This window comes from Rhynchophorus ferrugineus, unplaced genomic scaffold, assembly GCF_030347505.1.
Source record: "Rhynchophorus ferrugineus isolate W39M unplaced genomic scaffold, kcgeb_rfMv2 rfM7, whole genome shotgun sequence".
Taxonomy (NCBI): Eukaryota; Metazoa; Arthropoda; class Insecta; order Coleoptera; family Curculionidae; genus Rhynchophorus; species Rhynchophorus ferrugineus.
In genome coordinates, this window is record NW_027472586.1 from 5,317,651 (window position 1) to 5,333,710 (window position 16,060).

General features: G+C 34.6%; 2 protein-coding genes across 2 annotated transcripts; one reads left to right on the forward strand and one right to left on the reverse strand.

The window, feature by feature from the left end:
• Nucleotides 1-9,616: 9,616 nt before the first annotated feature.
• On the forward strand, nt 9,617-15,169 carry LOC143199907 (uncharacterized). Its single transcript, XM_076410043.1, has 5 exons — nt 9,617-10,310; nt 12,271-12,585; nt 12,630-12,687; nt 12,822-13,253; nt 14,372-15,169. The coding sequence occupies exons 1-5, from the start codon at nt 9,660-9,662 to the stop codon at nt 15,106-15,108; spliced, it is 2,193 nt and encodes a 730-aa protein (XP_076266158.1). The 5' UTR covers nt 9,617-9,659; the 3' UTR covers nt 15,109-15,169.
• Nucleotides 12,723-13,407, reverse strand: LOC143199476 (uncharacterized). Its single transcript, XM_076409311.1, has one exon. It carries the CDS (start codon nt 13,376-13,378, stop codon nt 12,785-12,787), a length of 594 nt encoding a protein of 197 aa, XP_076265426.1. The 5' UTR covers nt 13,379-13,407; the 3' UTR covers nt 12,723-12,784.
• Nucleotides 15,170-16,060: the final 891 nt, after the last annotated feature.

Sequence of the window (16,060 nt, forward strand, 5' to 3'; positions counted from 1 at the left end):
TAGTTCTGCAAAAACAGCATATATATATTTTTTTATTGTTTAATTATTACATTACTACTAGTCGTTTCCGACTAGCCTGCAATTTGTCTTTATGAAAATTTAAATCTAGGTATATAACTGGGAGGACCCATCGGCCCTATATCAGTCTCTGGTGAAATAATATTTATACATGTCACTACTGTATTTTTTATCATATTCACCTCACTACATAACACTACGCATGATCATTGATGATTCTTTTGAGTCTGTGTCCTGCTCTGGTGGTATACAAAAGCTGCAATATTTCAATATTCTCATGAGAATGAAGTCTTTCCTCATGCCCACTTGCAATTCTCTTGATTTCTTGACTGACTGTGGGTATCTGAAGGTCTCGATGTAGGTAATCAGTCCTATAGTATTTGGGTGCACCCACAATATCTCTCAGGACTTTGTTCTGAAAAAATTGTATTTTCTTTATATTACTCTTTGCAGATTATCCCCATAATTGAACTCCGTATGTCCATAAAGGTTTCAATATTTGCTTATATAATAGCAATTTATTATGTACTGAAAATTGTTAATTTCTTACAATTAGCCAGTAACTTTTCCCATATTTCAATTCCAGTTATTCTTCTTTATATGCCCCTTTCAGCGAAGTTTTGCATCAAGATTCATTCCGAGATATTTAGCGTTGTTGTTATATCAAATGATAGTATTATTTAATATTATTAGTGCTTGTGCGGTCTGATTGTAGGTGAACTAAACATGCACAGATTTATTTTCACTAAATTTTATTTTCCAATCTTGTGTCCAATTATTTATATTGTCTCCGACAGCTATAATCGTAGTATCATCAGCAAATGTAGCCATCGTAATGTTGTCGATTTGTGTTAAATCACAAGTGTAGAGTAAATAAAGCATTGACCTTAATACACTTCCTTGTGGTACACCTGTTTTAGCTTATTTTATTGTAGAGTAAGCTTCTTCTTAACAGAATATATAAGCGAACAAGTTGAAGTAGATTGTAGTATCGATCATACAGTTTATTTACTTTTCCAAAAATAACGTTAGGGAAAAAGTCTTTGTGGTTTTATTGATATTTATATTTTGTGTGTGTTGTTAGGCTACATTTGCCTTTTTTAATTCAAAATTTGACATTTTTGTCAATAGTATTTTTTAGTAGGTTTTATTATATCAGCCAGCATTAGAGAACCGCCTATTAAAAATGATCAATACCAATGGGTTCGGCGGAAAGTTGAGAAAGCTGAATTGATTGCAGAACATTTAGCTAATGTATTCCAACCGAATAGTACAGAATCTACAATGGAGTGAAATCCTGTCTTAATTTGTCGGAAGTTGTCCCAGAAATTGATAAAAACCGCAATCCTACAAAGGCTCGGTTATCGAAAGAGCTACTGCGAAAAGCAATCATCTTGTTGACATACATATTCAATGTCTGTTGGACACTGAACCATGTTTCAGAAGGTTTTAAGGTTGCTCGAATAATTATGCTTAAAAACCGGACAAATCGGCAGAAAAAAAGTTTGATCTTACATGTCAATTTCGCTGCTCCCTGTGATATTAAAATTATTTAAGAAACTGTTGTTAAAATATATAACGTATTAAACTATCTCTAGAAATATCAGATTTTCAGTTGCAGTATTACTGGATGTCTCACAAGCTTTAGATCGGGTGTGGAATTCAGGATTAACCTACAAAATAAGCAAATTTCTACCGCGGAATTGTTGTCGACTGCTGGAATCATATCAAGAAAATTTAGAGTCTCACATGAAGGGGTATTTTCTACATTTAAGCGTATTTCCAGCCGAAATTTCCCCAGGGTATTGTTTTGAGATCACTCCTGCATCTGTTCTGCACTGCTGATATTTCAACAACAAACGAGACAGTACTTGGAAAATTTGCCGACGACACAGTCATCATGACAAAAGATATACACCTGCCTATGACTGTAAAAATGTACAAGTAGCAGTTAATGAAGCTCTATACTTGGCTATAGTGAAGTGATAGCTATAGTAATAGTGAAATGTTGGTATTTCGTCATGACTGCAGTTCGTTGAGTATTGAAACTTGTGAATTTAGTCCAAAATCTGTTGTTATGCCGGAAAACATTGATGATGTGCGGGAAGTGATATTGTCAACCTTCGTACAGTCCTGATTTGGTATCAAATCAAGAATAAATTGCACACCCAACGTTTTTCGGCCTCTGCAGAAGCAGTTTATGCATTCAAAAAGCCATGTTTTGGAGGTACCTAGATCATAGTAAAAAAAGTGTTAAGAAGATTGATTCAAGCTCATGCAGATGTATATTGATCTTCATGGAGAATATTTTGCAAATCAATAAAGCCATTTTCGTTACTAAATTAGTACTTTTCATTATCATATTGAAAATGTAAATAGCAGTACCAAGGTAATAATGATGTCATACTGTAGAGCTTTGATTACTGCTGATTAATATTCCGTAGAGAATATTCTGAATATAAAGTTAACATCCCTAGTATATTCAATGATCAGTAAAATGTTCGTTTGGAAGATATGTATTAAAGAAGATTCAATTCAAAGGATAAGAAGACAATTCACTGTAGAACTATCAGATATTATGGATACGGATGCTAAAATCAATGACTGGGCGATAATTTTAAGAGATAACTTCAACTTATTTGACTAAATGTTGAAAAACTCAGTGAAATTCCCAAAATTGTGTACCATAAAATAGTTTAAAACTATTTAAATTTGGCTATGTATCAAAAGAAGCTCCACCATATTGTAATAATGGATAATAATCCATGTAATGTAATTGAAAAAATTTTTTTACTACAATGTCGAAGATTATCGTCGTTATAGAAGCATTCTCACAGTTCATGGACAGTTGTAAAGCATTCATTATGAGCTGTCCAACCCTAGTTAAACTATTAATTTAATTATCTATTATCAACATATAAGAGAATTGAAGCATTGACAATAAATCGATGAGAAAGGCTTTGTGTTCAATAAACTACCACATTAGACCACACAAATCTTTAATAACACGGCAGGACAGTTGCTCCCTCTAACTACCATTTGCTGCGGTTTCTGTAAAATCCTCTTAATGGTGCAAAGCAGATTTCAAAAGAGTGGTGACCGCAGTGTTATTGTAGTGTGTGCTATTGTCAAAAAAGTGATAAAATATTAATGATTGGTGCTTGAAATTTATGTTAATATATTTTGTAAGTTCCTTTAATATAGTTTTAATATTAGATGGAGATAAATCAGACGAATAAGGCTGTTGTGGAGTGATATGATTTACATTTTAGCAATGGCATGTGAGAAGGTATAATGCCGCCATTAAAAATCGTAATTCCTAACTTCTCAAAGTTAACACTTTCATACAATAGATGCATAACACTGAAATAACGTTTTTTTCGTCTATTTTGGGTTTGGACCTTCCCGCTGATCAAAATGGCATCTTTCCGAAAGGTATAATAAGTATTGAAAAAGTAATGAAAGGCGGAATCAGACAGAACGATTTTCAAAAATCTCCTATTCGTCTGCATCTGCAACTTTCTGTATCCGATGACACCTGAGATAACTAACGCCCAGTCGCATTTAATCAAAGACTCTCCGAAAACAAGGAAAATTTTAATTAAGGACGAAATTAAGTTGCGCCTTTCGTTGGAAATACGAACCCATTTAAATGACGCCAAATCTGAGAAAAACTAATAAAAAGTCAACATTACAGTAATTAAAAGTCTTAAGGTGGACGATGTCAGGCCGGGAAAAAAGTTCGTGCGAATCGGGATAGGGGACAATATCGAAAAAATCCAGAGGCGTTCCTTTCTTTCCCTATTATTTAACTTGTTTTCTTTTAATTATTTATCGTAGCTTCTTCGAATTCGATTTTGTAATTATTAAAAAATACATAATGTAACATGAAATAATATACACATAGTATGTTCAAAGTTATTTTGTACATACGTCATTTTAATTTTTATCAACAACATGTCGTAATATTGTTGCATATTAGTTTTAGTTCGGTTGGGCTTTGACATACAACCTAATTGTATTCTGAATAAAATAGTTGATCAAAAATTTTATCAAATATAATTAATTTTAGCACTTTAGTATGTCTAAAAACTACAGTTAATTATACAGTCACAATAGTTTATAGGTTAGAGTTATAAACTATTGTTGTGTTATCACTATTGCTTTCAATAATTTTGCATAAGTCTGACGGACGACTCAGTCGTTTACGTGTTTGAACTAATCAGACAGCATTGTGCCTCCTTTTAAGCAGAATAAAATGAGAAGGAAAATATTGTATGATTCGAAAACAAATTTACAAATTGCGGTAGGCAATACATCTTGATGACGTATGTACAACAAAGTTTTGAATAAACTATATGGTTCATGTTGCTTCACTTGCTAGTCGATAGGCTTCATAAGAAAACTCCAAGGATTGATATCTAAAGGGGTGCTTGAAAGATTTGATCATAACAATAAGATTGTTGAGAATGGATTAGTCTTTCTTTTAAACATGTTTTTTTCGATCTTGGCTTCTTGAGTGATGCTAATGTATAATTTGTTATTATCCATCATTCTCATAAGTAAAAAAGAAACAATAATTTACAAAGAAACATTCCGAATTTTCATTAAGAGTCGCGCTACTGAATGACCAGGCCATACACACCTCCTCTACCCCGTCACGAGCCCCGCGTCATATCCCCTCCCCCGCTCCGACCTGTCCCCGAAAAGTTTCCTAATTTTTCTTCGCCAGTTTTCCCAAGTTTATTAATCTTCCGGGCTGCCCAGCATCTGCCAGAAGCATTTTTTGCTTTTATATATCGCCACCAAGGGCATTCCAAAGCTTTATTTTAACTTATTCTTGTTAGTGAAATATATAATGCATTAATATAGCTTACATAAGGACATAACTAAAATTAAATGGCTATGGATGCAGTATATAATATTGTAAATTTTTTTCAGCGGTATATAAATATGCTTAATTTCAATGTCGATTCATAAATAAATATAAATATCTCAAAATATGGTGTAAAACCACACAAATAGCTTCCTGTTTATTTCGTAATATTATAAATTCATATTTTATTAATATATTTAAAATATGTACAAACCAAGAAGTCCACACCTTGTAGTAATATAAAAAAATAGATTTTTTCTATTATCGTCGGTTTGATTTAGACAGTATATATTTGATAATTTAACATACATTATAAGATTATATTGTACAAAGTAAACGGAAGTAATAACTGAGCATTTTTCATTGTTGTCTTTGTTTGCGATTCCTTTTTTGTTTCACTTGATATTACCTTAGTAGTACGAGTTATTTTTTTTTACATGACTTTTATCATTCTTTAATTCTTTTTTTAGATTTTACAGCAATGTGAAAAAGTTAGAGGAGAGAAAACACTACAAAGATCGTAAATATGAGAAATTGGCGGGCAAAGAAGGTGGTTATTCCGGAATACTCACGTTATCTTAAACAGAAAGTCTGGCATTTATAAAGAATATTGGCAGGGTAAGCTGTATGTAGACATAATAAATAAGAAGTAGGAACAATAAATGAGGCAATGATGGATGGATCGTAAAGATGGGAAAAGAAAATGAAACAAATAGTATATTAATACTGCACTCTTGAGCTTAAGACATAGAGACTGTTAACAAAGAAAAGTTCTTGGATGATCTGACATGAATAATTGATAATTGATGAAGCTGAATAAAATTACACGTTCTTCAAGAGAAGAATTCAGTAGTAAAAACTAAGCATTTTGGTTATAATTACGTTTTAATAGTTTATTGTGTTGCCTCGGTAACCCTTTCGGTAACTTATGAACATGATGGTCATGTCATACCTTAACCAAGGCTTGTACTACATCAAAGGACATAGCTGAACACACCTAGTCACCTTCATAGGCAAATTATCCTAAAGGTCTCTCAATATTATGAATCCCATCACCGACGCAGGAAGAGACCATTAAGGAAAATTATTTTCCACGAAGGAGCTAGAAGCCAGACAGAGCTCACTCTGGCAAATAAGCTGGATGTTGAAACAATTAATATTTTAATTCACATTCATTGATATCACTCGTTAGTTTCTTCTTCTTGCTTTGCTTCAGTGTCATAGTGGTAAACTCAAGCCTCATCGATGGTGATAAAACGATGAAGAAAATTAGGTGTTTGAATGTGTGAATGTGTTTTTGTTAAAAACAATTAAAAAATAGATAATAAAGATAATGAAAATGAAAACAATAAAAATAATGAAGTTGGTGTAATATTATTAAATAAACTGATGCAATAAATACATATAAAAAGAACTTTTTCCAATATAAGAAAATTACTGCATACAAAAAAAAATTGTTAATAAAATTAAACATTGTTGGGTCAATATGTTGTACATACGTAGCCTTTATAAACATTTTATTGAAGAACAAACCGAATGCAAACTGGTGCAAACGCTATATCATATTTTCTTCTCGAACTGACCGAAAAGAATGTTAATGGGAAGCCTTGTCAGAGGCTAAAAATACTTTCACGACTCGAGACCGAAAAAAAATAGAACATAAAGCCTGTATCACGAAAAATTCGTGACGTTCCGAGAATTCTGATAAGGCTATCCGATGGAAAAAGAACGTTAATGGAGTAAGCAATTAAATGTAGCGCAAGAATTCCCTCACCTGTGGAGGAGATTCATTAAAACGGTCATCAACGTTCTTTTTTCTTAGTGTTTGGGATCCCACTCATTGTTTTTAGTAGACGTCATTTTTTTTATCAAAGTAGTGAGTGTCGAAATGAGCTGCCGACGAAAAATAGATCTATATATAATTCGTTAGTGGTAACTGAAAAGGAATTTATTATTTTAGGATGTATGAAACGAGTAACGTTCCTACTTTTATTTATAGTTACAGCATCATTTTAAACATCATTTGCTTGCTATAAAGCTACTTGACGGATCAGATTTTTCTGCTGAGAAAACTAAATTTTTCTGTTAGTTAAAATACAACCCATCACTATTCAGATAATCATAGTCGTATTTAAACGCGTTTTCTAGAAATACACCGAATTTAACTATGTACCGCGCATATTTAATTGCCGACGTGTGTCGGAATAGTAGTCAAAATCTATCCAACAGTAAATGCAGTTTTACGAAACGACATTTCTTTTTTAATAGGCCGGTGAAGCTTTCGCAAAAATGCAAGTTTTAAATAAAACATCAGCCGTGAAATGACCGTTGAATTTTAAAGAAGTTTTACGTAGATAGTTTCACAATTTTGTCGATTAGATTTTACGTTGGTTCTGTTCTCTTGATAAATCGCGTTTCGTTTAGCAGGACATTGAAATAGATCACGCAGTTATGCAGTATTGGACAATGTTTTGAAGCCTGAATTGTCTGTTATAGTGTTTTAAAAGTAACCCATGATTATTTGCATAGAAAAACTAGACAGTTGCAAAAAATCGTGCCTAAAAATGAAAATAACTATATTGCCATTCGATTCTATGTAAAATCCTTTGCAAATCCTGCAATTTTCATTAACTTGTAACTATTTGAGCGGAAATAACAAAGATAATATATAAAATATAAAAATATTATATTTAGCACTCTATTTAGCGTAAAATTCCTTATAATTTCTGCAATTTTCATTGATTTACGATTATTTGAACGGAAATGACAACAAAAACTTTGAAAATGTTCAAAAACCGCAATTTTTCACGACTATGTGGAAAGTGGCAATATTTTTCACCTCTCAAATAAAGATAATACCTTCAAAATATATGTATTTAGGTGTGAAAGAAATGAAAATCCATGTTAAATTGATCTAGGACTTTAATACTAACAAGAGATTTGAAAATGGCCAAAAAATTAAAAATTATAGTAAAATAATAAAAAACTTTTGTTTGTATTTGAAGATTCGAAAACTGGAACAAAACTTAACCCAAAATTTACATTTTTACAAGAGATATTGCTTAAACTTTACTAATGTAATGGACAAACAGAAAACGAAATAATTGAATATAAACTCCAATACACATTATAATATAACCAAAATAATGCACAGTATAATCCAAATTACCTAATAATTTAATATGTAGATCTATCGTGTCAAGAATACCGTATAAAAAGAATATTAATTCATCAGAATGCTAAAATTGGTTATTTCGATTATATGGCTACCTATGAGACATGCAAATGTAATTCTTTTATGAGAACCTGAATCTTGAAGAAATCTACACGCTAAGAAAAAGTGTCTATCATGAATGCTTAGAAATAATTGGTCGTTTATTATCAGATATAACATAAATTCAATGTTAGTCATAATTTAAGTGAGATTTTTTGTACTAGCTATTAACAAGAGGGTATTGTCAGAAGGATATTTAATAATATTGGTATTTCCATGATTTTAAAAAGTATTATTACTCAATATAATCTTCACGAAGCAGTAAACTTTCTTTATCTCTTTTGTAATATAAATACCTTCTATATGTATTAGTTTTATTAACATGTAAATAAACTAATTCCATTGTATATTTGCAAACTTTCGATATCGGTCGCTGTTATATATTAATCACTGGCCTAACTATTATAATTCTGGGAAAGAAATGAGTTTTTATCTTTTTCTATCAGCTCACAGTTAAAATATAGTAAAAACTATATATAAATACAATAATGATACTATCGATGAAAGAAAACCTTTTCAGTTGACCAAAAAGAACCTGTAGATACTGCCTGATGAATGTATTGAATTTTGTATATCTTCTCAGATTACCTTCTAAAGATTTTCTTGGAATGATTACAGAAGCTTCAGGAAAGCCAATATTACTATGTTTCAACTTATAGTTTTATTGAAATTAACAAGCATTACAGGAGATCTCCCATGATGATTTCGGTCAGTTAGTGTTTCCAGTTTCTTATTTTTTAAATTTTTTTATCAGATCTAGTGATTTAACGGTTTTAAAATATCACAAACAGTAATTTATTTTTCTATAGAAAACTTCAAGTTTACAAGATAATATAAACGTTTTCTGCCGTGCGACACAGCTTTTAAATTATTTAGTTACTTTTAATATTGTTTAACGACTTTAACATCATTTATAGATGATTTTTAATATGAAACGGTGTACATTATTATCATTATTATTAAAATTAATTATTTATATTGGTATTATTATTCAGCAGTTATAAAAATTAAGTTATTCAATTCAATAAAATAAAATCTTCAATAAAATATTAAGCATATCACGATTTTTTATCTGACCATATTTTTGATGTTGTTGTCATCTATATATATATATATATATATATATATATATATATATATATATATATATATATATATATATATGCGCATTAAAATAATAAAAGATATATCCTTCACTTGTACAAATATCCTTTTACACGTTACTATAAGCGTAAATTTGGGCGTTGGCTGTCTAGCTCGAGGAATATCCGCACCGGCGACGTCGTACTGACCCACGGTACTACCGTCGAAATTTCGAGCCCGGTTTAGACAGTCAAGGTCTTTTCCTTGAAGACCGCCGGGCACATTATTGTTTCTTCGATATTCGGCGAACTGTTACCGACTATAAATAAGGGTCGTAGCTGACCATGCGGTATCAGTCTCAATCAGTCAGTCTTTCGACTCGCAACACAGACCTAAAAAACATTCAACATGTTCAGATTGGTGGTGTTGTCCGCTTTTGTTGCCGTTGCCGTGGCTCATCCATCCGGTCTCCTCTACGGAGCCGCCCCAGCTCTGGTAGCTAAGACCGTAGTTGCCCCAGCTGCCGTCAGCTCTACCTACAGACAGGATGTCGTCAGCAAGCCCGCTACTGTTGCCTACGCTGCTGCTCCTGCTGTTGCCTACGCTGCTGCCCCAGCTGTAGCTTACTCCGCTCCAGCTGTCGCTGCTGCTCCCGCTGTAGCTTACGCTGCCCCAGCTGCCGTAGCCGCCCCAGTAGTTGCTAAGACCGTAGTAGCCCCAGCTGCCGTCAGCTCTACCTACAGAGAAGATGTCATCAGCAAGCCAGCCACCGTTACTTATGCTGCTGCACCCGTCGTAGCTGTTGCTGCCGCTCCCGCTGTAGCTTACGCTGCCCCAGCCGCTGTAGCTGCCCCAGTCGTCGCCAAGACTGTTGTTGCCCCAGCTGCCGTCAGCTCCACCTACAGGGCCGATGTCGTTAGCAAACCAGCCACCGTAACCTACGCTGCTGCCGCTCCAGCTGTCGCCTACGCCGCTGCCCCAGCCGTAGCCTACTCTGCTCCAGCTCTCGCCAAGACCTACGTAGCCGCTGCCCCAGCTGCCTACTCTGCCCACGCTTGGTAATAAGAGGACTGATCCTTAGTTAGACTGTGTACATATAAATTATTTGCAAATGAATAAAAAAAGTATTTTCCATTATGTTCGTCTTTTGATACATATTTAACAGGAAACATAATTGCTGTGGTTAGTTTCGCTAAAAATTGAGAACGGTTAGAGCTATCTGATTAATTTTGGTTTCGAAAAATGTGTGGATGTGTAGAAAAGGTTTGTATGATGAGAAAATATGAAATAATTGCAAGGGAAATAGTCGAAATAATATTTTCTAATTTTTGTTGTAAATATATTTTTCATCAATATTTATCACTTAAAAACCAAACGTTATATAAAATTATTATGTTTCTATTCATTTCTACGTAGAATTCGTCGTAAATACTGCAATTTTCATTATTTTGCGACAACTTAAATGGAAATTACAACAAAAAACTTGAAAATGGTAACAGAACTCAAAAGGTACAAACGGCCTTTCACGACGATTGGCAATCATGAATGTCAGAGAAAAGTTCCAAGATAAATTTAGGTGATACGAAGCTCACCCTGTCATCTTAGCAGTTTGTTTAATCTAATAACATTTTAAGAAAGTTCATCCTCTATTAAAACCGACCTACATTAATTGCCTTTGTTAACTAAAATTGTCTTGAAAGGGTTTTATTCGTTTTAAACTGAAACTTCAAAGGATGTTCTGAATAGTCTACAATATTCTTAATTTAAATTGTATTCAGTGAGATTTGTGGTTAAAAACTTTCACAAAAATAGACAATGGAAAATGATATTTTATATATCCCAAGATACAGACGCTATAACCTTGCCAGCCGACTGTTGCCTTTTCCCACTCTTTGGTGGGGGTTCATCGTGTGCAGTCCACTCAGATGACTGTCGATTGCACTTGTTTGATCCATTGTGACATATCGACGCAAAAACTCGGGTTTATTACGCTTGATCATCTTCAAAGACTGCTCCGAATCATCTACTTGTCGTTGTTTTTGGTCAAAAGTGAGCTCGCGCGACACCCACTTTGCACAGAGCTTTCTCATACCCAAATATTCGTGAATGATATGATGGACACGTTCGGTGCTCCTTTCACCACGTCTGCACTTAGCATTTAGCAATCCTTGGTGGTTGATTTTCCTGGGACAGTGTCTGGAAACTCGACATCAAGCCAAGTTTGTGCTTCAACTATATTTTTCCCTTCGAAAAGCAATATTTTATTCTTATTACTTTTTTTTCACAATAGCAAAAGTCGCTTCACTCAAAATGTTATAATTCACAAACTAATGATCCAACAGCTGTCAAATTTATACACGCATCTTTTGAGGGTTAGCGCAAACTAAAAAACATATGGATTTAACTCTAGTACCGCCATCTATATGTCAGGCCGTGGACTTTTCAATTGACCTGTTATTTTAATTATTTTGTAATATTTCCTTAGAATATTACCACGAAAATAATAATAAATAATGGTTACAGGTTTACATTGTTGAGATGGTTTTGAAGATAGTGATTATTTTTGAGGCTTCTACGGCTGCACACCAGTACAGTAATATGTTATATTATAATTAACATACACATAAAAAGCAGGAAATGATTTTAATTAATTTGTTTCGTACATCACATTTCCTACTATCCAGAAAACTCAATAAAATTTTTCAACAATCAGGCTTTGCTATTTTTTAAATGCTTTCCTTTTATAACCATTATTGGAAAGGTATTCATTAGTAGTAGCAGCAGTAGTTTTATTAGCAGTAATAGAGACTGTAGATAGCTCTACCTGGAAGCTTCAAGCTTATTTTTAAGAAGTTCCTAAAAATGGACTAATAATTGGCAAGTAAAAATCTAAACACATTGAATTTGCAAATAAGAGGACCGTGCAGCAGGGTGTCTTTATTAACCTTGTCATGACTCTGTATGCCAAGCCCAGATGGAAAGGGTATATAAAAAATAAGCACGATGAACTCAACGTCAGGTTCAAGAAAATGTATTGGTTGCTTGGCCAAAATTCACAGCTATCAACCAACAACAAACTTATTTTATATCTCAGATACTGAGACCAATGTGGAGCTACCGAATTCAGCTATGGGGCTGCACCAGTGACTTCAATATTCAAGTCATTCAGAAGTTCCAAAATAAGGTGCTGAAGAGTCCTGTGAATACATCTTGCACGAAGCGCCTTTGTGACCTCAATCTCGACCTAGACATTGATATTGTTAGGAACACTATCAGAAGCTTTACTGATTTTCATCAAAAGAGACTCCAGAATAAGGTCAACATGGAAGTCCTAGTATTTTATTAGGCGGCATGAATAATATAAATTCTCCGTTTGAGAAATTTATGGGCACTATGGGCATCGCTTTCCTGGACGAATTTTCATTTAATTATTCTTGTAATATAGTTTGGAGATGAAAAAAACAACATGAATAATGTGATAAATTAAATTTTATTAATAATGTACATATACAGTCAAACAATCAATCCTCTCATTACCATGCGTGAGCTGATGGGGCAGCATAGGAGTAGGCAGCTGGAGCAGAGTAGCCGTAAGCAGCTTTAGCAGCTGGAGCAACGATGAGATCTGGGGCAGCAGCGACAGCGGGAGCGGAATAAGTTACTTTAGCTGGTTCGCTGATGACGTCAGATCTGTAGGTAGAGCTGACGGAGGCTGGAACAACTACGGTTTTAGCTACAGCTGGGGCAGCGGCAAGAGCTGGGGCAGCAGCATAGGCTGGAGCAGCAGCAGCTATGGCTGGGGCAGCGGCATAAGAAACAGTAGCTGGTTTGCTGATGACATCTTCTCTGTAGGTGGAGCTGACGGCAGCTGGGGCAACTACGGTCTTAGCTACTGCAGGAGCAGCAACAAAGGCTGGAGCAGCAGCAAGAGCTGGGGCGGCAGCAAGAGCTGGAGCAGCATAAGACACAGCGGCGGGTTTGCTGACGATATCCTGTCTCCAGGTTGAAGATACAGCGGCAGGAGCCAAGTAAGATTTAGCTACGGCTGGGGCAGCTCCATAGAGAAGACCCGATGGATGGGCAACAACAATGGCAACAAGAGCGGACAACACCACCAATCTGAACATTTTGAATGTCGTTAAGGTCTGTGTTGCGAGTCGAAAGACTAACTGATTGAGACTGATGCAGTTTAAAAATCAGCTTGTATATATACTACTAAACTGCAGTGATAGTAAGTATAAATAACATTGTTATTAATTTTAAAATAACCTTGAACCAGAACCAGCAAGAAACATATTCATATCAAATAAACCACCCATTTTAAAGGCTTATAAACGTATATTTTATTATTACTCATGTGATATCGTCAAGTTTTTGATTGATAGGTCAGAACAATAGAGACATAATGAATGGTGATTAATATGGACATAAGAATATTAACTATTTTTTAATAAAATATTGAAATATTATTTAGTTTGTATTCATGAATTATTTCATTCTTATATTTGTATTCCATGTAGTGAAAACAAAAGGTTCTCGAAGGTAACCCAAGGAAAATAAGGGTATTGTTCAAGTAAAGTTATTTGATAATGTTTGATGTGACATACACTTAAAAAAATTCTTAAACATTTAAAAAATTATATCTTTAAAATTAAGCTGTTGATAATATTACGAATATTAAGATAAAATTGGAATTTTTATTTAGTTCAATCACATTTAGACGATGATATATCTAGACTCGTTCGAGTTTCTATATCGTTTTTTAAACTAGCACATTTTAATTAATATATTGTTTTGTTTATATACGGCAATAATTAATATGTCATTTTCGCTTTTGATGACTATTAAAATAAATCAATAAATCAAAAAATCAAATAACATATACATTTTTGCTTTAAAATTAAGCTTATAGTTATTATTAATCTAAATCATTAATTAATAACAAATACATGAACTATAAAATTTATGTTGTGTGCTTTATTTGGTATGAATGTTTTGTTAGGTACTTTTTACGATCAAGGTTGTTTCAAAATTAATAAAAGTACCATATATACGTCCTATCACTGCAGTTCACCACTATAAATAGCTGCTATTTTGCAAACTGCAGCAGTCTCGATCAGTTAGTCTTTCGACTCGCAACACAGACCTAAAGATAGTAAAAATGTTCAGATTGGTGGTGTTGTCCGCTCTTGTTGCCTTTACCTTTGCTCATCCATCCGGTCTTCTCTATGGAGCTTCTGTTGTAGCTAAATCTTACTTGGCTCCAGCTGCCGTATCTTCTACCTGGAGGGAGGATGTAGTCAGCAAACCTGCTGCTGTATCCTACGCTGCCGCCCCAGCTCTTGTTGCTGCTCCTGCCGTAGCTAAGACCGTAGTAGCTCCAGCTGCTGTTTCTTATGCTGCTGCCCCAGCTCCTGCCGCTGCACCTGCCATTGTTGCTGCTCCTGTCGTAACTAAGACCGTAGTAGCTCCAGCTGCTGTTAGCTCTACCTACAGATCTGATGTCATCAGCAAACCAGCCACTGTAACTTATTCTGCTCCAGCTATCGCTGCTGGTCCAGCCTATGCCGCTGCCCCAGCTCTTACTGCTGTCCCAGCCTACGCTGCTGCTCCAGCTTATGCCGCTGGTCCAGCTTATACCGCAGCCCCAGCCGTAGCTAAGACCGTAGTTGCTCCAGCTGCCGTTAGCTCTACCTACAGATCTGATGTCATCAGCGAACCAGCTAAAGTAACTTATGCCGCACCAGCCATCGCTGCTGCCCCAGCTCTCATCGCTGCTCCAGCTGCTAAAGCTGCTTACGGTTACTCTGCTTCATCTGCCTACTCCTATGCCGCTCCATCTGGCCATGCCTGGTAAAGAGGGGACTGATTATTTGACTGTGTATATGTAAATTAATAAAGAAATATTTATCAATTTATTCACGTTGTTTATCTTAGCAAATTTCGTCTATGTAGAAAACCTTTCACCTTCATTCATTAATAGTATGACGTTCCTAAATATTCAGCGCGCAACCGAAACGTTTAAATTTCATTATGATGAATATAATTATTATAGAGAATAACCCTTAACTTTACTAGACTTCGATGACTGCCAAAGTTATTTTTCAAGGATATTAAGCAGGTATTAATTGGTAATCGAATGGTATACCCCTCCTTCACAAATAAAAATGTGCAATGGTATATTTATTTTTACTTATATATAGTCAGTTTAATCAAATTCTGATTTGCATAGACGTACTCGCACCGCAGTTAAAATGTTAAAGTTACAGGTTGTTTTAGTTGTCGCTATTGTTGTTGCAGCTGTTTTATCAAGTGATCGTCATCGATTCAGTGCTGTTAAAACTCATTTTGGACCAGTTGGTGTTCGATCCAGCTACAGGATAGATATTTTACATAAATTTGCATCGAAAGCCTATAGAGATCTAGACGTTAGAGCTGGTGTGGTTACCGTGAGCTATGATGATCAAGAAAACATCATCAGGAAACCGGATTTAACAACTTTCCTTTCGTCCACGCCAGTTGTTACCCCGGTAACTGACATCGTCAAGCACAATGAAAATGTGATCATCAAACCAGTCACTGCATTGCTCTATTAAGACCAGTCACTGCATTGCTCTATTGTTACATGTAATATATTGGTTATCATTATTAAGAATAAAGCGTTTTAGTTTGAAGTCTTGGTATTTTGCCTTCATGGAAATAAGAGGGTCACTATTTATATTTCGGGAATAGGAAAAAAGCTAACTATTTGCTGCGAATATATTTTTATTGTTTTTCAAAGTACTCGCCACGATGATCGATACACTTTT

Bases quoted from the DNA above. Each gene is read 5' to 3' on its own strand.
- LOC143199907 (XM_076410043.1), top strand. From the start codon at position 9,660: ATGTTCAGATTGGTGGTGTTGTCCGCTTTTGTTGCCGTTGCCGTGGCT. The intron at 10,311-12,270 runs TAATAAGAGGAC...ACTCAACGTCAG, and splicing joins CCTACTCTGCCCACGCTTGG to GTTCAAGAAAATGTATTGGT. The intron at 13,254-14,371 runs GTTGAAGATACA...AGTCTCGATCAG, and splicing joins TGACGATATCCTGTCTCCAG to TTAGTCTTTCGACTCGCAAC.
- LOC143199476 (XM_076409311.1), bottom strand. From the start codon at position 13,378: ATGTTCAGATTGGTGGTGTTGTCCGCTCTTGTTGCCATTGTTGTTGCC.